At 35.8% G+C, this 22,692-nt stretch overlaps 4 protein-coding genes and 1 non-coding gene across 5 annotated transcripts; 2 read left to right on the top strand and 3 right to left on the bottom strand.

Annotated features, from left to right (window-relative positions):
* The first annotated feature begins 534 nt into the window (after positions 1 to 534).
* Positions 535 to 3,549, top strand: LOC132174617 (uncharacterized protein At1g08160). Its single transcript, XM_059586250.1, has 3 exons — positions 535 to 605; positions 1,968 to 2,774; positions 3,082 to 3,549. Exons 1-2 carry the CDS (start codon positions 535 to 537, stop codon positions 2,752 to 2,754), a joined length of 858 nt encoding a protein of 285 aa, XP_059442233.1. The 3' UTR covers positions 2,755 to 2,774; positions 3,082 to 3,549.
* LOC132176161 (sufE-like protein 1, chloroplastic/mitochondrial) lies at positions 2,772 to 6,467 on the bottom strand. Its single transcript, XM_059588291.1, has 2 exons — positions 5,221 to 6,467; positions 2,772 to 3,105 (listed from the first exon to the last, which is right to left on the bottom strand). The coding sequence occupies exon 1, from the start codon at positions 6,361 to 6,363 to the stop codon at positions 5,242 to 5,244; it is 1,122 nt and encodes a 373-aa protein (XP_059444274.1). The 5' UTR covers positions 6,364 to 6,467; the 3' UTR covers positions 2,772 to 3,105; positions 5,221 to 5,241.
* Positions 6,468 to 6,542: 75 nt separating this feature from the next.
* On the bottom strand, positions 6,543 to 6,614 carry TRNAM-CAU (transfer RNA methionine (anticodon CAU)). Its single transcript has one exon. It is a non-coding gene; the product is annotated as a tRNA-Met (tRNA).
* A 1,005-nt stretch (positions 6,615 to 7,619) lies between these two features.
* On the top strand, positions 7,620 to 8,975 carry LOC132176497 (uncharacterized). Its single transcript, XM_059588730.1, has one exon. It carries the CDS (start codon positions 7,676 to 7,678, stop codon positions 8,786 to 8,788), a length of 1,113 nt encoding a protein of 370 aa, XP_059444713.1. The 5' UTR covers positions 7,620 to 7,675; the 3' UTR covers positions 8,789 to 8,975.
* A 6,320-nt stretch (positions 8,976 to 15,295) lies between these two features.
* Positions 15,296 to 15,930, bottom strand: LOC132174616 (heavy metal-associated isoprenylated plant protein 47-like). The gene is made up of 3 exons (XM_059586249.1): positions 15,925 to 15,930; positions 15,693 to 15,771; positions 15,296 to 15,582 (listed from the first exon to the last, which is right to left on the bottom strand). The coding sequence occupies exons 1-3, from the start codon at positions 15,928 to 15,930 to the stop codon at positions 15,296 to 15,298; spliced, it is 372 nt and encodes a 123-aa protein (XP_059442232.1).
* Between the last annotated feature and the right edge of the window lie 6,762 nt (positions 15,931 to 22,692).

The raw sequence follows: 22,692 nt of genomic DNA, 5'->3' as shown, positions 1-22,692 counted from the left end.
GCTTTCCACATTATCTCTACTGCTATTGCATGGCGCCGTTTCTTATATATGCATGATGGCCCATCAAATTGTCTCCTTGGATGATCTTTATGCAATACCATAAAGAGTAATGCAATACTTACTCCTACATTTAAATCCCACGGTAAATAAAAGTTCTTTTCTATAATAATACTTCACCTCTAAGCTGAACAAACCTTAAAACCAAGCTCCCCAAAAAGTAACAAGGCCCTCTTAAAAGACAGAGAAAGAGAGCATTAGAAAGCTTGGACAAAGCACAACTCCTCAAAAACATTTCATTTTCTATTGCTGCAGCAATCATACCCTTTTCCGGAATCCATACGCCATGTGCCTTGTATGTAGCATTACTCTTATAAAAAATGCAATTTCGCATTACATGCTAAATACAAATTTACTTTTTCACCATCAGCGTCACATATCGAAAATAGGATTCCAAAAATATCGACAAGACATAGAGTTACGAATGCAGATAGAGAGCTAACAAGAAGGCACAAACAACTCAAATACATCCAAAAGATGGTGAACCCCATGAAGATGGGTTTGGTTTCGGTTGATATTGAAGATCATGTGCTGAAAGCTTTACTTGTGTAAGACCAAATTCTAAATATAAATTTATGTGCTGAAAACGTACAAGTCATGAGCTGATCGTGATAGCCCTAGAAGATTTATCCTTAGGCCTCAATCACAATCAGTACTCTTTTTCACTTTTTTCTTTTCTTTTAATTTAATAAATTAAGAACATCTACATCGGACATTGGGAATTTGGGATAAATTTAATTCGTAAATGCACACTTATCATATGATTCACTATTTTTGCTTTGCTTACCCATTAAGGAATCGTTTCCACCCGTCGTCACCCCTTTGACAAACCTTATATCATCAACACGTGCCCATGCCAAACATTACGAGTAGTCATTTACCATTTGGCTACACATTTTTAAATGTTTTAAGTAATAGTTCTTATTGAATTAACGATTTATTTTAAATTTAATTGTAATTTTTAAAATCAGTGAGAATTATGGTACGATCAACATACAACAATATATAGACCCAAGCCATTGATTTAAGTGAACAGTGCAATACCTTTATACCATTTGACTAGTCTAATCAATTAAGAAAGAAAATACAAGTAAAGAAGTAGAGCCCTTCGAATTACGACTTTCTCGGATTTGCAGTTTCCAAAGCCAATATTCAAACCAGGTACATTTTTGTGTTTTTCTATTCAAACCAGGTACATGTTGGCATGTTGCACCAACTTTTCCCAATACCAAAAACAAACACGTTGGTCCCACTACGCCTCAATCAAAAGCTTCTTTTCCTCTTTACCTTCTTTTAATCACTTCCTCCCAATTTTGAGTCTATAATCTGTATTAGATTGTTATTGTATATCAAGGTGAATCACATGTATATGTAGGTTGTGGTGTTATGTGTCACGTCAACAATTATGATTTATTTAGTGATAATAGATTCCGATCAGTTTGTTAATGTATTTTAAATAGTACTTTTTGTTTTATATTTTAAAAAATTGATTTAGTGTAATATAAAATTAAAAGAAGTTTTGAACGTATAATGTTTTTATTTTGAAAAGAGATAGCAAACAAGAAGACACAAATCTCCTTCAACACATTCTATAAATTTACAATGTGTTTTTTAATATATGAGAAGCGCATGATTTTTTAATAGAACCATTCACCTTGTCAATGTACATATGACAATTTTATATAGTAGGCTCGAGAAAATTCTTCCAATACAATTTTAAAAAAAAATTCCATCCAAACATAAGGGAGAAAGAAAGGTTTACCAAACATATTTTTTTAAATATCAATGATTAAATTAACATAATCAAAAGGAATTTGATCATTATTTAAAAGAGCCAACCATCTTCATCTTCCATCTTTCTTCTTCATTACTTGGTAGAGTGGCTTTTCTTCATAACACTTTCGCCAAAGATGCTTTCCCTTCCACCTCCACCTCCACCTCCACCTCCACATTCGCCTCCAACCCCAACCCCACCCCCACCCACCCAGAAAGCACACAACTTCAATATCTCTCGACGAAATTGTGATATCAAAACAAGCTGTGAATCAACAAAATCGAGCACCAAACAAGCCAAATCCAGACGAGAAAAGATCAACAAACCCACCAAGATTTCACAAGCCTCACCCTCGCCGGACCAACCCAGTTATATGGTGTACTTCGATTCTGTGTCTCATATTTAGCCTCATTCTCATCTTCTTTGGAGTAGCAACTTTGGTCATCTTTATTGCCATTAAACCACGAAACCCAGCATTTGACATTCCTAACGCAAACCTCAACACCATCTATTTCGACTCACCGGAGTACTTCAATGGGGACTTCACTTTCCTTGCAAATTTCTCCAACCCAAATCGGAAAATCGATGTAAGGTTTGAGTATTTGGATATAGAGCTTTTTTTTGCCGACAGGCTCATAGCAACCCAAGCTGTTCAGCCTTTCACTCAAAGACGAGGCGAAAAGAGGTTGGAATCAGTTCACTTCATATCCAGCTTAGTGTTTTTGCCCCAGAATCTTGCAGTGGAGCTTCAAAAGCAAGTTCAGAGCAACAGAATCACCTACAGCGTAAGAGGAACTTACAGGGTGAGAGCCACTCTTGGTCTGATTCATTATTCTTTCTGGTTGCATAGCAGATGCCAAGTAGAGATGACTGGTCCGCCAACCGGCGTTCTACTTGCCCGAAGCTGCAGAACAAAGCGATGAAGAAACAGAGCATAGTTCTGGTCTACTTTCTTACCCCCTGTTTTTTTTTTTTTTGTTGTGTGTGTGTGGGAGTCTCCCCCTTCTGCTTGAATTTTGGTATTCAATCTAAGAAGCAATTTTGGTATTCAATCTATAATACGTATAGAACAATTTTCTAGTCAAACAAAAAAGTTGAAATTCTTATCCCAGGAGATGTTTTCATAGTCCTCACTTTCAATATATGTAGGCAGTGGTTTCATTTCATATAAAAGTATTGTTCTTTATTAGGTTGGTGGTCCTTGATAAACAAGTTATCTGACTTAAGGAATTCACCATACTATCAATCAGCAGCTTGCAAATATAGCCGGAGACCTGTGAATGTGAATGGAAGCATGTTAGAACCAACCTTCTAAACAGACTGCTGAAAGGAGGAGTTATCTGCAATTTTAAGCACGCACTTGTAGGTTTTAGTACTGGAGGACAACTTGCAGAAAAAGGCTAAAAGAGATCTGTGGAGAATCAACTAGAATTGTCCACATTATCTACTTTTGCTTTTCCTTTACCTGTGATCATGCTCTCACTTTATTCAAACACTATCCATATAATAATTTATTTATTAATCTTTTAGTCTATTTAATCTGAAAACATGGCCAGGTTTAGAGTTTTTAAAGGTAGCAGTTGAATTTAATTCTAAGAATGCATAGGAAATATTCCTAGATCAGTCGTATCTCCAAAATCAGCCCTAAAGATTCCCAAAAAACACATTTATAATAGTGTAATGCTATTTAATGAACTGTTATAAAATTGACATACAACTAAGATAACGTAGATGAAAAAATCAGCTCCTAATTTTTTTTTTTTACAAGTGCTAATCTAAATACTGATTTTTACTGTCATATCAATATAATAGTCTACTAAATAGCATTATTCTTTATAATATTGTGAAATGCAAGTTTGCTGTTAGAACAATACTACACAGTTCATTGAATCTGAACACCCTCAATCCCATCAAACATCCTACTTACAACAAAAAAGGAATAGATTGACTTTGATTAAAGTTCGTAAAAGGGCAGCAATCAGAACTTAAACAATATGCAATTTATCCAAAGAAAATGAAAATGGACAATTGGCTTCAGATATCTTGGAGGCATGAAATACTGAAGGGGAGCAGCTCTCCCAACTATATGCTACTCCTAGCCTACATAAAAGAGTTGTATAACAGGCTTGAAATGGTGACTTGGTCTCAGTGTTCAAAGAGGTCAGCTAAAATCAACTAACACTTGTCTCAGTATTTCCAAATGGTGACTTGAAATTTAACACATTCTTATTTTAAACTGACAAAAAAGCTTATTACAAACTTCATAATTCTTGAAAGACGTACATTTTTCTGTGGAGTCGGCATTAGATAAATACTAATTGGAATGGTCTACGTATTCAAATTTCTACAAATTAGAGGCAGTTTACCTTTTTTTAAAGAAAAAACAAAATTACATTTTTTTGTTTTCCACTACCGTTCCCAAGACCATCTCTGATTCTTCTCAATTACTCTTATAATCTGAACTTCAGCAAATGTCAATCCTAAATTCCAAAGTTTGAAAATTATCACTATATTACCGTCAGCTTCCAATATAAGATGACACCGATTAAAAAAGATTATGATTTAGAACATCATGATGGCACCATTCCAAAAGACAAGCCCATCCACCAACAAGTCTGGTGCACAAGGTACCATCTTCATGGGGACTGGCCACTTCCATTCTGTTCTGGACCCTATCTAGGCTCCCTTTTATCATCACTACCATTTCCTACAAATTCTAATTCTCTTATCATATATGTATCTCCGACCATCCTCTCTCTTCCTAATCTTTAAGCCAACCCATTGATCATTCAATCAACACTCCCGCTTCCATTCCCATTCTTATTAAACACAGACTCCTGACAACCATCGAAATCTTATAGAACCAATTATTTCCTCCTATTAGTCACAGAGGAAAGTCTTAAGTTCATTGGCAAAGATGTCCTATGAAACAAGTTCAGACCGAAACCTTTATACCATGACTTAATAACAAAGAAAACACACTTGATATCATGCTAGAAATCCCTTGTAGAGAGATCCATGCTACCTGGCATGGAGGAGCTTCCAAGTTCAACAAGGTTGTCACATGCTTAAATACTAGAAGAGCAGCACCTAGACCTTAACAAAATTAAGCGAATAGCAGCAAAACTGGGATAAAATTGGGCCAAAAGATCCCAATTAAGATAAATTCATAAGGAAGTAGGATATGTGTGTTTATTTCATTGCAACGATCCGCCAGTATGTATATAACTCAAAAATGCATCATAATGATCCAAGACACGAAACTTTCAAATTTTAACAACATATTTTCAATTACTATCCTTAAGAAGATGCTTCTGAAAATTTAAGTAATCACCTTCACTAAACACCCTAAGAGATGAGATTACAATTGAATAAGAAAAATGTTGAACCTCTTTCATGTTCATCTTCCATTAAACTTCAGATGGTGTCTTGGCCACAATCGACAATGCGTGTAACCCACTCTGCAATTCCTCTTGCAACAAACCATAAACAAGCCTATGCCTCTTAACCAAACTCTTCCCTTCAAACTCCTTAGACACAACTTTCACGTTGAAATGCGTCTCCCCATCACTTCCTCTAGCGCCTGCGTGCCCCGCGTGCTGATAAGAGATATCTTCCACTTCTAATTCTACAGGACTAAGCTCCCTCTCCAATTTCTCCTTAATTCTCACCCCCCTACTCCCCAAAGAATCCGAATTCGAACTCTGAACCGGGCTTTCTTCAACTCTAGCATTAGAATTCGACCCAAAGTTTCCATTTTCAGCACTGCCATCCATTTGGGACAGCGAATCCGATATCCCCACCGGGTTTTCTTCAACACCCACATCAGGATTCGATTCAAAGTTGACACTTTCAATACCGCCATCGACTTTTTCTGACATCGAAAGCTTGCCCTTTTCGGCTTCCACAGCCAATTGAAGCGCCTTCTTCTGCATCAGCCTTAACATATTCAAGAACCCATTATTCCTCGAAGGTGTGAGACTCTGCTGAAGCCCAAGAAGCATTGCGAAGTCCGGCGAGACCCGCAGAATCTCCTCGACGGGCCGACCGGAGAGCCCATTGACGAGCAAAGCGGCGAGTCCCTTGGTGAGGACCGAGTCCGAATCGGCCTCGAAGACAACATTCTTGTCCGAGTCCAAGTAGGCCCTGACCCAGACCTGCGAGACACAGCCCTCGACCTTGTTCTCCTTCGTCTTGAACTGGGTTCCGAGCGGCTTGAGGTTTTTCCCATAGAACAAGAGTTGCTCGTACTTGGCTTTGGGCTCTTGCACGGACTGGAAGAGATTGACGATTTCTTGGAGCTTTGGTGGGAGCTCTTCTATCGGTTGCAGAGGCAGAGAGCTTGATGCCGATGCTGCTGCTGCGGATAATGATGGTGATGATGGGGTGGTGGGGAGTTTTTGAAAAGAGATGGTTTTGAAGAACGAGAGGCTATGGGGTTTTGGGGATATGAAGGTTTTATGGGAAAGGAGAGGGTTTGGGAATTTGGTGGTGAATAATCGGAGAGAGGCTGAGATTGAAGACGAAGACATGGGGGGGAGTCGGGTTCGATTTTGGAGCAGAGAATTCCAGAGAGAGATGGGATTCTAAAACCTCGTCGTTTCAGAGTTAGATATCTGCTATCTCTATTGAAAACGTGATTTTACCCAGCGGGTTTGTGTCCAAAAAAAAAAAAACGTGGAAGAAAAAGAGGTGCGAAAGCTTCTTTGAATATCAAAGCCAGGTTTCGATCCTGGGACCTGTGGGTTATGGGCCCACCACGCTTCCGCTGCGCCACTTTGATTGATGAACATCATTCGGTTAAAAGTATTTAAAACCGTATTAAAAATAACACATCCATTTGGTTTTCTTATTAGAGAAATCAAAGTTGCACCAAAGTGCAATGACACCTCACACAGTTGGTAATTAAAAAGTCTAAAAAACGTCGTTAATAGATTGTTACAATTGTTTTGTCGAGAAATAAAGTTATCAATGAGGAAACTATGGTGGTTGATATAGTTTGATGTGATGCAGTAAAATATGAGAAGAGAATTAAGCTGGTCATATCAAGGGATCATATGAAACAAGCCATGCTTAATTAGCAAACTGCAAGGAGCTTGATGAATCAAAAATTAAAGAGGATCAAATCATAAAGATATTATATTATGCATGTATGGATTGCGCGTGATTATTAATTCTATTTCTGCTTAATTTAATTTCCCGCATATTAATATGAAATTAAACATCTTAATTAATTTCTTGTTCAAAATGCGTGCAGTATATTATATACATAAAGATTGCAATCAAAGATGGAATCGAAATCAGCTCAATTCTAGAAGCGTAATTAAAGTGGAAAAAAAACCATTAGTACTTTGTACATGAACAGTGAACACTGTTAAATGCTGTAAAATTGAATCTGGACCATAAAATAGTTTTACCCATTTCATTTACTAGTATTTATGGGCTTAGAGATATGATTCCTTAGCTGATATATGATAGAAAATATTTTTCAGAGTCAAATGAGAAAACCCAACTGTCATTCTTCTCTGGGGGAAAAATTGTCTTGGCTTTTATACTTATTGTTGCCCAAATAGCCAGAAAATCATGGGTTTTTAATTTCCTTTAATACAAAATCAGAAAAAACTTCATAACTTAATTATCTGTATTCCGTATATATATATATATACCATATATATACCGCTTCCTACAGGCTTCCAGGGTTTCATATGTGGTAGTATACATATATGCTTTATTCATCAATCAAGGATGGGGAAAAAAAGAAAAACCACAATGCAATCAAGTTCAACGCCGACAGACGTTGAAAATCAAAGATGTTGGTCCAATCTTCCTGAAGATCCTTTAACAATGATACTCAGATGCCTATGCTTTCTTGACCAACTCTCCTTTCGCGGAGTCTGTAAGCAGTGGCGTTCGGCATCACAGAATTTCCCGGCGCAATATGGACGGTCTGCCGCCGACGACCCACTTTGGCTCATGATCTCGAGAAACTCCACGGCTACTAAATGGGAGTTTGGGGACCCCTCCACCAGCCGCATGTTTACAATCGATGTCCCAGATTTATGCAGGAGCAGCACAAGATTGGTGCTCTCAAACCATGGTTGGCTCCTTGTGTTTTCCTCTGAACCTTCCCCATCTCTGTTCTTCTTCAATCCATTCTCTCGAGCGCGGATAGATCTCCCATGGACAACTGACTTCTCTGGAATGACGCACATGTTGAAGTTCAGATATCGCCGGACTATAATCTATGACTACATTCCTGTTTTTGCTCTGTCAGCACCCCCGACCTCCCCCGATTGCGTCGTCTACGCCATCACCTATATCGACGAAGACAAGATTCGAATCAACTTCTGTCGCCGCGGCGACAGCAGTTGGAGTACGAGAAGAATTGAAGACAAAATTCCCAGAACAAAATTTGCGCCGATTAAGAATGCAATGGTCCATGCTGGGATATTGTATTGGGTGGAGAAGCAGGGGGAGGTCAGGGCATACACACAGAGTGAGAAAGGCGAGAAATACAGACATTTTAAAAGAGACAGTAAGCCTTCCAGTGATGGCAATGTTTGCTCATACGTGGTAGACGACTGGGAAGAAGGGAAAGTGTCAATTTGTGTTGATTGCAAGAGGAGGAGGAGGCAAGTGATTACTCTGTTGAAGAATATCGAAGACCCAATCGAGATTGAAAAATTGCGAAGCGATGATGACAAATATCGTCTAAACCTGAAACGTGATGGGTATGCAACACCGGCGCCGTCGTGGCTGCGGCTGGATAGTTTCCCTGTGGGTTCTTGGTGTCTCTCATCATCATCATCATCATCGGATGATAATGGTCCAAAATTCTGCAATTGGCATAGGCTGAAAACGAACAGATGCCCAAGTAATTGTGGTCTTTCTGGGGATTCTGTTTGGATTGAACCCAAATGGATTGAGCCATCACTAGCCATTGCATGGAGTAGCTAATTAACATGTTTTTGTGTGTCACAGTTTATGAATTCTATTAAATATCTTAGCCTAGCCTCTTTGTTAGCTTTCACTTCTCGGAGATTCATTGTTATCGATCCTGATCATGATCATGTAGTTAACAATTGGCTAGAGATGTGTTTAATTAGCCTTTTCTATCCTCTCTTACCCCTATGTTATCCCCATCCAATAATGAGCTTATAAGCTGGTGTAATGTGAACGATGAATTCAATCAATGAATTAATTAAGTACCAATTATTATACTAAATTCCTTTGAAATGAGACAATTATCTTGCATCGGTGAGACTCCCTTGCACCATTGGTTGTGAACGGTATATTTGCCAACCGAGGGATTTTAAGTTTCCATTAAAGTAAATTTCAATCAAATTGCTAGCAGAGTTTGGCCACCCCCAAATATGCTCAAAAAGAGTGGTTGAACCACTTCTAAGGTCATGGGGTGGTTTGACCATTACTATTCAGCACATTAATGAATTCGACCAACTTTTTTAGATCTAATGGTAGGTACCTTTTTTTTTTTTTGTTTGCTTATTCCAATATGTTAAATTCAGGATAACGATCATGTGGTTTGTTCAATTCTACAAAAATAATATTGTTTGTATTTTTTTCATAAGATAATTTTTTTTTTTTTTTGAACATAAGATATACTTTATTTATTTATTTATTTATTTTTTTGAATCAAGATATACTTTATTGATAAATCAATGATCAACCAGGGCAATTGACATCACTCATATCTGAAAATAATTAGGATTTCAATGCTCCCAACAAGTTAAAAAGAAGATTGTACATGGCATAACTTTACATTAAAAAGTCTAACGGAAGAACTTATTTTGATACCTGAAAAAGTCTAACGGAAGAACTCCATAGGTAGGGGTGTTGAGGGAGCGAAAAAGACCTTCGAGAGTGAGCTCAGGCTCGGCTCGTATAAGCTTAACTCGTACTCGACTTGATTATTAAATGAGGCGTTTCGCGAATACAAATATTGGCTTGAATATTAAACGAAGCAAGTTCAACTCGACTCAGTTAGGCTCATGAGCAGCTCGTATAAGGCTCGAATTGGTAGTTGTTCACATAATTGCTCATATTAATATTAAAAATTGATGATTTTTTTAAAATTTTTTTTTAATAGCATCATTTTCTTATAAAATGATGCATATCATCTCTTTTCAAATCCAAGTAACGTGCTGTATATTGACTCAGGTTCCGTACTCGGTTAGTCAGGCTAAGCAAATGCTCATTGCAAACTGGTTTCTTGAACCGTTTAAGAGTACTTAAAGTTTAAATTTATAATAAAAATAAATAAATTAAATTAAATATAAGAGCCACGAGTTGGCTCGACTTAGCTCGAATTGGAGCTCGATTTTTTGGCTTGTTTTTAAGTTTGGCTCAAGCTCGAGTAAAATTTAAACAAACCAAACTCAAACAAGGGAAACTCGCTCAGACTCGGCTCGTTTACACCCCTAATTCCTAATGACTAAGGCATATATATGAAACTTTCTCCATGTGACGCTCCTGCACTATCTTTATTATCTTAAATAATTAAATTTATAATTTTATTAGGTTAAAAATTTATTATAAATGTAATTTAACATAGCATCCTAACCGACATTACAATTTATCTATCAATTCAATTAAACTATTAAAGTAATCTACCTGTGCTCTACTTTATCCCTCATTTCAATTAATATAGTCAATATATAAAAATTTTAAAAATTGAATTTAACTTTTATTTGAGGTAATTTTTAAGCTCTTAGGAAGTTGATTCAACATGAAGGAATTTCACTTGTTGATCGAGCTCGTTCTTTTTGCAGTTACTTTCTAGAACCCAAACAATATATGATTCTTAAGTCACTTTAAATATATATGTAACAGACAGGAGGATTTCTTATTATTCGAATACTCATCATCATCATTAAAGAGAAAAACATTGTAGACCTACCCATTACAAAAAAGTTTAAGATTAAAGGATCAACTTTTACAAAGCAAATGAACCCCACATGTCTCGATCTTTTTTTAAAGAAAAGTTACGACACATTCCAAGAAGAAATGCGTCCTCGGACAATATGTTAGAGGAACAAAGCAAACAATTAATTAAAATTAAACTTAGCATATATATATATATATATGAAAAATACTAGGAGTCAATAAGTTTTCTATATTTGGTCCATATTTTCTTACAATCAACCATTGGATTTGTGAGGTTCATCATTGATTTATATAAAATCTACATAAATCTACAAATTCAATAGTTGATTGTAAGAAAATATAGGCAAAATATGGGGAATTTATTAACTCCTAGCATTTCTCTATATATATAACATGGAGAAATGATAGAATCTAATAAAACTCTCATATTTTGCCAATCAAAATCCTAGGTGGCAAAGGGCACATAGCTCAAGTTGATATAAAAAGGCATATGGCCCAAGTTGATGGCAAATGACATTTTGCCACTTAAAATTTTGATTGGCAAAATATGGGAGTTTTATTAAATTCTAACATATCTCTATAACATGTTAGTCCAGGTGGCTGGTTGACAAGTCAAACAAGAGCCCACACGATCTTTTTTTAAAGAAAAGTTACGACACATTCAAGAAGAAATGCGTCCTCGGACAACATGTTCAAGGAACAAAGCAAACAAATTAAACTTAATTTTAGAATATAATTAACATGTCAGTCCTGGGGGCTGCTTGACATAGGGCTGTAAATGAGCCGAGCCGAGTCGGGTATTAGCAAACTCAGCTTGGCTCATTTAAGAATATACTTAATCGAGCCGAGCTGAGACCCCTCTGCTCAAGATCGGCTCATTAGAATAAACTGGTGCTTAGGATCGAGCTCAGGATCGATTAAAATTTGATTTTGGGCGAGCTGAGCCCATGAGTAGCTCAACTCGGCTCACACCTCGTTAGTGAAGAACCTCATGCAAGCTCAGGCTTAGCTAATAAGCTGGCTTGAAAATTTTATTTTTAATAAATTAACTTTATTTAAAAAATTGATTTCTTTTCACCATTTAAGCATTGGGCCATTCAATTTATAGAAGTGAGCTGACATGGTGTTTGCTTCTTTTTTCGATGTGGGACAAGGAAAAGCTTCACAAGTATAACATGCCCAAACTCTATCTCTTTGTCTCGTTCTTTTCTCTCTCAACTCTGGTTCTCACTTCTCTCCCTCTCGCTCAACTTTACTTCTCTTTTCTCTCTCAACAAGTGTGCTGCGAATGAGAAAAAAGAGCAAGTAACCATCAACCACCACAAATGCTCTCTTGGTCCCAACTGCCACTGCAACGTTTAGAGTTTTTTAATGGTTTTGGGATGAAGATTAGGTTGCAAATCTTGCCCTCCTCCATGATTGAGAAAAGCAAGCATTTTTTATGCTCTAGTCTAAGTTTTGCAGATATGGGAAGAAAAGAGGAAAGCCAGATTTAGCTATCGACAGACAAGGTTGAAGAAGGAATAAAAGAAGAAGAAAAGAAAAAGATGAAGAAGTGTGATGGAAGTGGGAGACGAGGAATGAAAAAGAAGAAAATAAAATGGAAGAAAGAGCGAGTGGCGTGGGTGAAGGTGGGGGAAAGTGGAAAGTTGGTGTAAGAGGAGTTTTTGATTTCGTTGTTTGTCCTTTCAGGCAAGCGAGCAGCAATGGCTGACCACCTATGACAAAGATAATCAATTAAATATAAGCCTAAAACGACATACTTTTGACTAAGAAATGGTTTAAAAAATGGTTACAAAATGGAATTAAAAAAAGTTGTTATTATATATGTATAATTATAATTTAGGGATAAATGTAAAATTGGTCAATTTGGTTGGCTTAAATTACAAATTCTATTATATAATTTGTTATTAAATAATCATATGATTTAATGATCAATAGATAATGTGATATAACCATATAAATTTCAATGACAATACATTAATACTTCAATTGTGGTTATAAGTAACACATTGTTGAATCCAATGTTAATTACTCAATTTGATATTATACGAATGCATTATCATTGTACACGAATATTATGATTAAGTATTTGAATTGTTATTGAATCATATGATTAAGTATTGATTTTATATATTTGTAATATTCAATATATATGTATAATTATAATTTATAACGTATATGAACTAATTATAGCATACATTGGAAGTTGGAACGAAGTTTCTAGGTACTTAATTATTGTATTAGTATCAATTTGCATACTTATGTCATATTATATATGTATAATTTGTTATTAGATAATCATATGATTTAATAATCAATTGATATTTGATCATGTGATATAATCATATAAATTATAATAATTAATGACAATACATTAATACCTCAATTATGGTTATAAATAACACATTGTTGAATCTAATGTCAGTTACTTAATTTAATATTATATGAATCATATTGTCATTGTATATGAATAATAGATTAAGTATTTGAATTGTAATTGGATCTTATATAATATAAATTACTTAATTACTATTATATGTATTTAAATTTATATAACTATTTTTTTGTAATATATTAATATATTTTGTGTGTGTGTGTGTGTGTGTGTGTGTATATATATATATATATAAAAGATCTATTAACGAGCAAACGAGTCGGGCTAATGAGCCGGGCGAGCTCGAGTTAAACAAGTCGAACTCACGAGTCCTCGTCGAGTTTAATCGAGCAAGTCGGATATGTGTCACTAGCTAATCGAGCGAGTTTCAACATTAATAACGAGCGAGCTTGTACAGTGTCAAGCTCGAGTTCGAGTCGAGCTTAGCCAAGCGGGTAGTGAGCGAGCTGTCGAATGTGTCGGCTCATTTACAGCCCTAGCTTGACAAGTCAGACAAGGGCCCACACAGTTGTTGACTTCTGTAGACACGTGCAAATAGTGTTGATACTTATTTATGTGCACTGATCATGAAAATGATCTCCTCGGTCGAGCACTCTTTGCAGGAAATTATTTGGAAGAATCCTCCATATATAATTAGGATATAATTAACATGTTAGTCCTGGTGGCTGGTTGACAAGTCAGACAAGGGACAAGGGCGCACACTGTTGTTGACTCCTGTTGACGCGCGCGCAAGAAGTGTTCATACTTATTTATGTGCACTGATCATGAAAATGATCTCCTCGATCAAGCACTCTTTGCAGGAAATTATTTGGAAGAATCCTCCATATATATATGGAGGATTTGGTGGACCAAACATGATCCAACGCCCAAAACAAAAAGTAGACATGATCGATATTTCAAACTAGTATACCATGATCACAGCAAGTGCTCGGTTGGCTCCTAATCTGAAAGCACAAAAATTCTAAAGTCATTGCAGGAAGATTGAGGAGTTCAGATTAACGCTAGCTTAAAATAATAATATTAATAATAATACTTTATTATTTTACCTAATGCAACTATATATGAAAGGACCCAGGCATCACCAGTCTTCCTCGACCCCGCTACAACGTTAACACGGACACATACTTTATAATCTATATATATAAGCACTCAACAATTTTTTTAAAGAAAGAAATCTCCTTATATTCCTATATGTATAAAAATGTGTTGTTTGAAATGTTTTTTATTCGTGTAATAATGCTTAAGCTTTAGTCTCTCCCCCTGATCCAACCCTACCCAAGAAAAAATTCTTGACCCTTACACTACATTACTCAGGAGAACTTTAGATTCCCATGAATTTGAGGGTTCCCACAATATATATATAGAATCCACATTTCTTCAATGTTAAAAATATCCTCGTCTAATATCACACAAATGAAATTTAGCTCTCATTGTGCCGACCCATTTCCCATGTTGTGGTAGTTGGGGAAAAAAATCTTATTAACCCGGAGAATAAGGCAAATTAGAAAATTTTACGTTCAAAGGATCGGAGTACTCCTCCAATGAAAACATTAAACATTGATAGTTACATTCTCAAAAATTCATACTTTTAGATATCTATATTTATATATATAGAGAGAGAGAGAGAGGGAGAGAGAGAAAGAGAGAGAGTCAAACTAAGTACGTGCAACGACGTTCGAGTCCTCTGATACCTTCAAGGCTTCAATCATTCAAGGTTCCTTTCAAGCCATGTAAGTGAACATGGACGCGCGTTGGGTCTAAGGCTACATTTTTTCTTATATTTTCAATTTGAAGTCTCTGTCTCTTAAATTATTTTTTCCTTAGCAAATTAATATGTGCAGTATAATTATTTATTTAGGCATGCGATTATGCCTTGAAAGTGATTACGTAATTTGTTGAGCCCATCGCTGAATCCAATTATTAATTCGCATATATACCAAGTTCGTCGGACCATTGTTTAGGTGTATTTCCAGCTGATTTGGGAGATCGAGCTGGAACCTCCTTGCAATAGTAAGCTCAAGGATACGTTTCAACAATATTCTAATCAATAAAGTACTAGCTAGAATCTAAAAACAGTAGCTTATAATTCATTATTTCAACCATTAATTGGCCAAAAGACGGCCAATCTAAAAAGAACAAGATTATTCAACGGTGGATCTGGATCACATGATGGCGCAGTTATTTGGATAGGGATCGTCGATGACTTGATGATAGTAGTTGGGAAATGGTTGATAATACGCAGGAAACTGTGAAAAGCTGACAACACTTGCTGAAGCACCCGTCGTCTCTTTTGAAGTGTCTGCTTTTTTCTTCACTTCTTCCACGCTCAATATGGTGGCATAGCAAAGCTTCTTCCTTAGCGAGCGGGTCAAGTTAGCCGAGTCAACACCTTCGCCACTCACCACCAACTGATCGTTTTCTGACCCTTGGATTGCCACCGAGCTCACACCTGTTCGTAGAATAACATAACACATATTATAATAAGCTCCTAGCTCGATCGAGTACTCTACTTCTTAATATTAATTAACTCTATAAAAAAAATTTAAATACAGTACGTACCATCTGTTGTTGCGGCAATCTTCATGGCCTTGGTTCTGCATTTATCACTGTTCATTTGCACCTTGATAACTATTTTTTGCTGCTCCATAACATAACAAAAGCATACTATATATTTAGTTTACTAAGCCATAAACTTTAATTTGTTGCATGTTTTCTAGAACAATAAATTAAGTAAAATCAAAGTTTCACAATTCGCTTATTGTTGCATTGTAGCAGGTGTAATGACTCTTACCTCCATGTTTTTAGAAGCAGAATTCGAGGGACAAGAAAGCTAGAAGTGGCTTTTTCGTGGGAGAACTCTTGGGAGCTTGATCTGTGTGCATGGGGAAAAAATAATAATTCAAGGTTCATATTTATAGGCGTGGGATCAGATCGAGGAAAATTGATGGTTCTTGCTTGGGCGCCAGAGTCCAGAAAATATATTTTACGCGGACCACAAGACTATTGACTTAAGTTAAGGAAGTTGGGTGAACTCGCATATCACGAGAAAAATACACTTTACTTTTTTAGACTATTCACTTATTTATATTTTTAACCTTAATGTTTAAAAAGTAACATTTTACTCCCAAAAGCATCTAATATTGACATTGGATTCCATAAAGTATACTTTACCCCTTAAAGAATTTTAAGTTGATATTTTACTCCCGAAATAACTAAGTTTTAAAGAGATAAAGTGTCAATTCAAAATACTTCAAAGGGTCAAGTGTCATTGTGTCAATGTCAAATACTTTGAGGGATAAAGTGTCACTTTTTAAACCTTATGGTTAAAAGTGTAAATGGGTAGATAGTTGAGACCGGGAAATAAAGTATATTTTTTCCTAATTTTAAAATGGAGGAGTTTAGATGAATGGTTGAGATTGTAGGGTTTGGAATGTATGACTTAAGTAAGGATGCCTGTGTTAGAGGAGAGCAACGTAGGTTGTCCCACAATATTGCTCATATATGGAAGTCCCTCTCCCCTTATTTCCTATATAAGTTGGGTTTGTCTCACATTGCTAAAATACAATGAGCTCTTTTCCTTTGGCCTCTATATAATGAGGTCCCTTATGTACAATATACTCACTCAATAAATGCAAGATGTAGCTTATAGGGCTTTAGTGTGTAGATATAGGCATATTGCCAAAACACCTTAAATATTGTCTCTTTCTGCAGTTAATATTTTATATTATGATTTCTTTCATGGTATCAGAGCTAAAAGCATCTCCAGCAAGGCTTTTAAACTAACTTTTAAGTTAAATTTAACAATTTTGGTGCTATAGTAAATTTTTATATTTATGAAAGTTTATTATAGCACCTTCTAAACATTTTTATTCTTTATTTCTCCTCTATCTATAATAAAAATAAATTAATATTTAAATAAAATAGATAATCTGTTGGAGTTCATTATGAAAAAGTAGTAGCTAAATTAAAAAAGTTGATTTTGAGTGGCTAAAATAGACATCAACTGCGGGAGATGCTCTAACACCAATTATTAGATTCTGGTTTAGTTCTTTTGTTTTTATTTGTTGTAATTTTTTCAGTCTTTTGCTTTTATTTCCCGGTAATTTCTCTGGATTGTTTTCCAATAACAAAACTTTTATTTTGCAAGTTTATTTTCTATCAATTTCCCTGTAATTTCTCAGCTATTTCCTGGAAGAATAATTTCGGGGTTCTCAGCGTTGATTCTCATTCAGGCATTTTGTCAAACACCTACACTTCCGTTTTTCACCACAACACTTCCTCTGACGACTTCTTTACACCCAGTTGTGCTTCTTCCTCTCTTTTTCTTCTCTCTTTCTTTATTTCTCTCATGATTTTGTCTATGATCATTCCATTATCATACGGCAAAGCCATGTCATATGAGAAGAATTTGTTTTTCTTTAATTCCTTTAATGAGAGCCTGTTCAGAATCTGTCCAATACCTGTTATAGCATCTGTCTCTGCCCAAGGGGTTGGTGTGTATAAGTCGTTTCTCCAGCTCCTGCTCATAATATTCTCTCCTCTGTTCTCTACTCTCTTTTTTTTTTTTTTTTGCAAGTTTCCAGATGTATTGTTCTGCTAGATGAAAGGACCTTCCCATTTATTTTCTTTTCTATGTGACCGTTTTGTTTACTGTGGTCATCAGTAGCTGCTACACTTTCTATTCTCTCCAAAATTTTTGATCCATTAATACTCCATTGCCATCAGACTCAACCATCAAATATTCCTTGTCCTCCCTCCATTACTCCGTAGACACTGTCCAGCCTTTCTTCTCACTTCGGCCTTTCTTCAAACATCACAACCAGTCAACCATGGCTTCCCAATCATCATCATCTTCTATTCTGCCAGCTGCCCACACACTTTCAGGCATTTCTTTAAACACTTCTGCTCACTCTTTTTCATCTAACACACAGATTTTCTCAATCTTCTCCAAAATCACCGGCCCTTACCGATGGTTTGTTCTCAAATCTGCATTTCATCCTCTGCATGTCTCTCCATCTTATCTTCTTGCTTTCTTCCATTTACTTTACAAAATATAGTCTCCTACACCGAATATTGCAGCCCCTTGTGACAGCCTATCATCCCCACATGGTCTCTCATCCTCATCCAATTTCCCACTCACACCTTTTGTTCATTAAAATACTATCCTTTGTCTCCCTATTGGGTTTCGGTGAAATGCAAAATAAATGGCATCTTTCCCTTTTCTTTTGGTCAGCACTTACAAAGTTACGCAGCCCCCAACTTTACGCATGGTTCTTTCTCACTAGCTTCCACACATTTTTCCACTTTCACACATGCTCCATTTCTTTTCAATTTATTTTCTTCATTTTCCTCTTGTGGACCTCCTTTGTCTGGTAGAAAAGAGAACCAGCAAACCGAATTTCTCTCCTCCTGTAGTGAGTAAATAAGATGTTACTGACATCTTGAAATTTGTTAAAAAAAAACCAAAATAGTCTTATGCTTATATCGTGACACAACTCAAATTCAACACACGAACACGTACGAATTACCACCCATAATTGAAGTCCAATGCTTCTCTTTCTCAAATCTTGTTTCTTTTAAATTCCCCCATATGATAATCTTATTGCAACGTTAACGCGCGCGTCTTTAGTTAAGGAAAAAAAGGATTCTGATTACTTTGAGTAGCTAGTAAAGTCAAATGATCATGAAGGATATTTGAGCTGGAGATTTCATGCAAGATTAATTCGCGCACGAGTCTAACTAAAATAAGAAAGAAATTAATAATTGGTTTTTCGTTGAAGGTTAAATATAATAAGAATAAGTAGTTGAAATCACATAATTAAACTAGGTTAAATTAATTTATAAATATAATTTGTAAATCGAAAATGATACTTGGAGACTCTCTTAATTATCTCTCTAATTAACAAGAGGCAGGCGTTGTTGAACAAAAGACTAGCTACTATACGCGTTAATCTGTTCCCACGTCCCATTATTATAAATTCTTTTTTATCCAACTCGTGCTTTATTTTGATGTCATGAATCTTTAATTTGTCAGTGCTTAATTTGGTGATGTTTGGAGGAGTCTTTGTTAATTATTACTTTGGCATGGAGTTGATTCGAAAAACATAGACAAATTTAATTAAACAACAAAAGACTTTTCTTATTCAACCTTCAACGGTTTCTAGAACGACTGAAACGTACAGTACTTTGCAGTACTATAATAAAATTAAGACACCATTGATGCAACAGATCAGGCTGTCCCTGTGCGTAAAAAACAGACTGGATAATATTTATTGAATTAATATGGCTTGATCTCGATCTAATTTCACCACTCTAATTTCCCCTTGTGTAGAAAATTTATATATAACAAGTAACCATGATAATTTGTTTCCATAGGAAATTAGTTTTTAGTCTCATTACTAGCTAGAGACAGATTCTGGTTGAAACAAATTAATAGATCCCTGGTCAAATGAACTGACATGGTCTCTTTCTTGAATGCCCCTCCCAATCCGTCTTCTTCTTGGCTTTGGGAAGGTTTGCTTAAAAGGTCCAAAAGGGTGCTTTTACTGCTATTTCCTTAGGTTTAATTAAATGTGGAGGTTTTGCAGTCTCCTTGGATTCCTATGAATCCGAATTTCAAGCCTATTCCAAATGTCAATTTGGTTTCTCTTCCTTCTTTTAATGTTGCAGATTTGATTTTGGAAGAAGATCGCTCTTGGAATGCCTCTCTCTTGGCTAATCTTTTTGAGCCTAGTACTGTCCAGAACATTCTCAACATTTATCTACCCCAGCATAGTTGTATGAATAAGTGGACTTGGGACCCTTCTCCTACAGGGACCTTTTCAATAAAATCTGCTCATGATATCTCGGCTCTTCATGGTGGCCGTATCTCTCCTCTAGCTGAGGATGCCTAGTTTTTCCTTTGAGGACTTAAACTTCAAGCTAAGCTTAAGCATTTGTTGTGGAAAATAGCTTGGGATATCTTACCCTGTAGGGCTAACATTAGTAGATTTGTTGTTCAAGATGTAGAGGAGGCTTGGGATTGCCCTTTTTGTAAGGGTCCTCTAGAGACTCTTTGTCATATTTTTTTGGAATGCAGCTTGGCTAGATTTCTTTGGAGAAATTCGCCTTGGCCCTTAATCATTGATGGCTTCTCTAATAAGCCTATAGTGGATTGGATTTTAGCTATTATTTTTCCTGCTCAATCTCTTGCTATTCCGGATTATGATGTTAACAAACTCCATTTGTTTGCAACTATTACTTTGGATGATATTTGGAGGGCAAGAAATATTTTAGTGCATGATGGTGTGGAGCCTGTGCCTTCTAGAGTTGCTTTCCAGATTTTCTCTTCATTGGAGCATCATCTCTCGGCTTGGAGAGATTCTACCTCTCATTCTATTTGGGTTCCTCCTTCAGTTAGTTGGCTTAAGAGGAATTTTGATGTTGCTGTTTGTGGCTCTTTTTCTGTTGCTACGGGAGTCATCACCGATGCTTCTGGAAACATTATCATGGCAGTTACTCATAAGTTAACCTCCACAGATACTCTAGCTGGGGAAGCTTTTGCTGCTCTTCTCACGTCTCATATGGCTGTCTCTCTGACCAATGACAAATTTTGTATAGAAGGGGATGCTCTTTTAGTAGTGTTGGCTATTAATAATCCCTCCCTCTTCTCTTCTTGGTGCTTTGCAAATTGTATTTTTGACATTAGTGTTACTTTATCCTCCTTAATTTCCTAATTAGAATGCTTTGAAAGTGTCTAGATGTGCCAACTTTCGTACACATGCTTTAACTAAGTGGGTCACTTCCTATCTTGTTTTTGGAAGCATTCTCATAGGGTCTCTCATTCTCTCTTCCATTTGGATCAAAGGTGGAAAAGACCCTCCCCTGTAACCTTCTATCTCCTTTATTCAATTAAAAAAAAAAAAAAGTAGATGCCATATATGTAGATTATAACCTCAATTTATAATAAAAACGATAATACCTATAATAACACTATAATTAAAAGTTAAACCCTCTATTACACTAGATAACACTTTTTGCTAAGTGAGAAAAAATATTTTAAGTGCGCCTAAAAATATGCTTAGGTTGATAGGTGCACCGGACCATAGGGACGGCTGCCCCTCATGATTTCGTCTTAATGGAAATTAAAGAACCATAATTTTTCTGGTAATTTTGGACTGCCAAAAAAAAGAAAAAAGTGAAAACTTATTTTTTCCAAATAAAAGCTATTACTGTTGGTTAATTTTTTTTTTTTTTTTTTTTTTTAAATGTCCGCACAAGAAGGGAAAGGGAGATTCAAACTATAGTGACTTCTGTTTCATTAAGTGTGATCCTAGCCGATTGAGCTACCTCTTGAGAACACTACTGTTTGTTAATTTATTCCTTAATCTGATACAATTTTTCTATATATAGTTCATGAATCAAAATTAGTTAATTCATTAATTTACTATTATTATGCCTCCAAATTAGTTAATGAATTGAATCAAATCTCTATGCTCTTAGTGACTGCTCTCTCATTAAGTACAAAGCATGGATATATCCATTAATTAATAGTGAGTAATGAAAATATCCCAGCCATGCAGTTCATGCACTAGTGGTTTCCCATGATAACATTAAGCTCGATCGTGTCAAATGAATCTATGAAATGGAAAACAGTCTTAGATTATATGTCTCGAAGGAGATGGAAAGGGGACGAAAATGACACCATTACTTTTGTGGTAGAAGATGGAATTATTGTTCTATATTCATTGTGCCGAATATAATAAAATTTCAGTGCTTAAATTTTGTTTTGTTGTATTTAATTGTGTATATAATATTACTATACGTCATTTAAAATGTTTAAATAACGTGATAACTTAGATATGGCAAATTGTTGAGCTCGATCGCATGCGTGTAAGAAGTACTAGGGGTTGAGAGAGAGAGAGAGAGATGCATGCAACAATATTTATGAGTGCATGCATATGATCAAAATTATGGCATTAATCCACCAAGAAAAAAATGTATGAAACTTGTATGCATGGGTGCGATGAAATAAATTAATAATGGTGGCAATAATGCCATTAACTTGGACTATATATATATATAATGCAAGAAAACAAACTCATACACAACTCAATTAAGCACATAATAAAGAGAGATAGATAGACGGATTTTCACAAGAACAAAGGAAAAGAGATGGAGGGGGCTGTGGGGGAGAGAAAGAAGATCAAAGGGAAAGAGAAGGCCAGTGCAAGTGATCAAACAAACAAAGTGGACGGAACTTTTCATGTAAACTTCGAAATGGACATTAAGAAGACTGTCAATATTGATTTTCCCACTACTCTTCAAGAGTTGAAGAAGCATATTAAACTTGCTGGAAAAGAGATTGTAGGAGACAAGGGTAAGACAAACTTGGATTCATACGAATTCACCTATAGTGATGGAAGGAAGAAGCACACTGTCAACACTGAGAAGGACTTCAGGGAAATGCAGTAAGAAATTGTAGCTTAATTAGGGAATTATTCATCATCTTTTTCCTGTTTATACATTATATATAGTTTTATTAATTAATGGACAATATTACAGCATAAAATCATCCCAT

This window comes from Corylus avellana, chromosome ca3, assembly GCF_901000735.1.
Source record: "Corylus avellana chromosome ca3, CavTom2PMs-1.0".
NCBI lineage: Eukaryota > Viridiplantae > Streptophyta > Magnoliopsida > Fagales > Betulaceae > Corylus > Corylus avellana.
The sequence above is the reverse complement of the archived record's forward strand: the minus strand, read 5'-3'. Positions and strand labels throughout refer to the sequence as shown.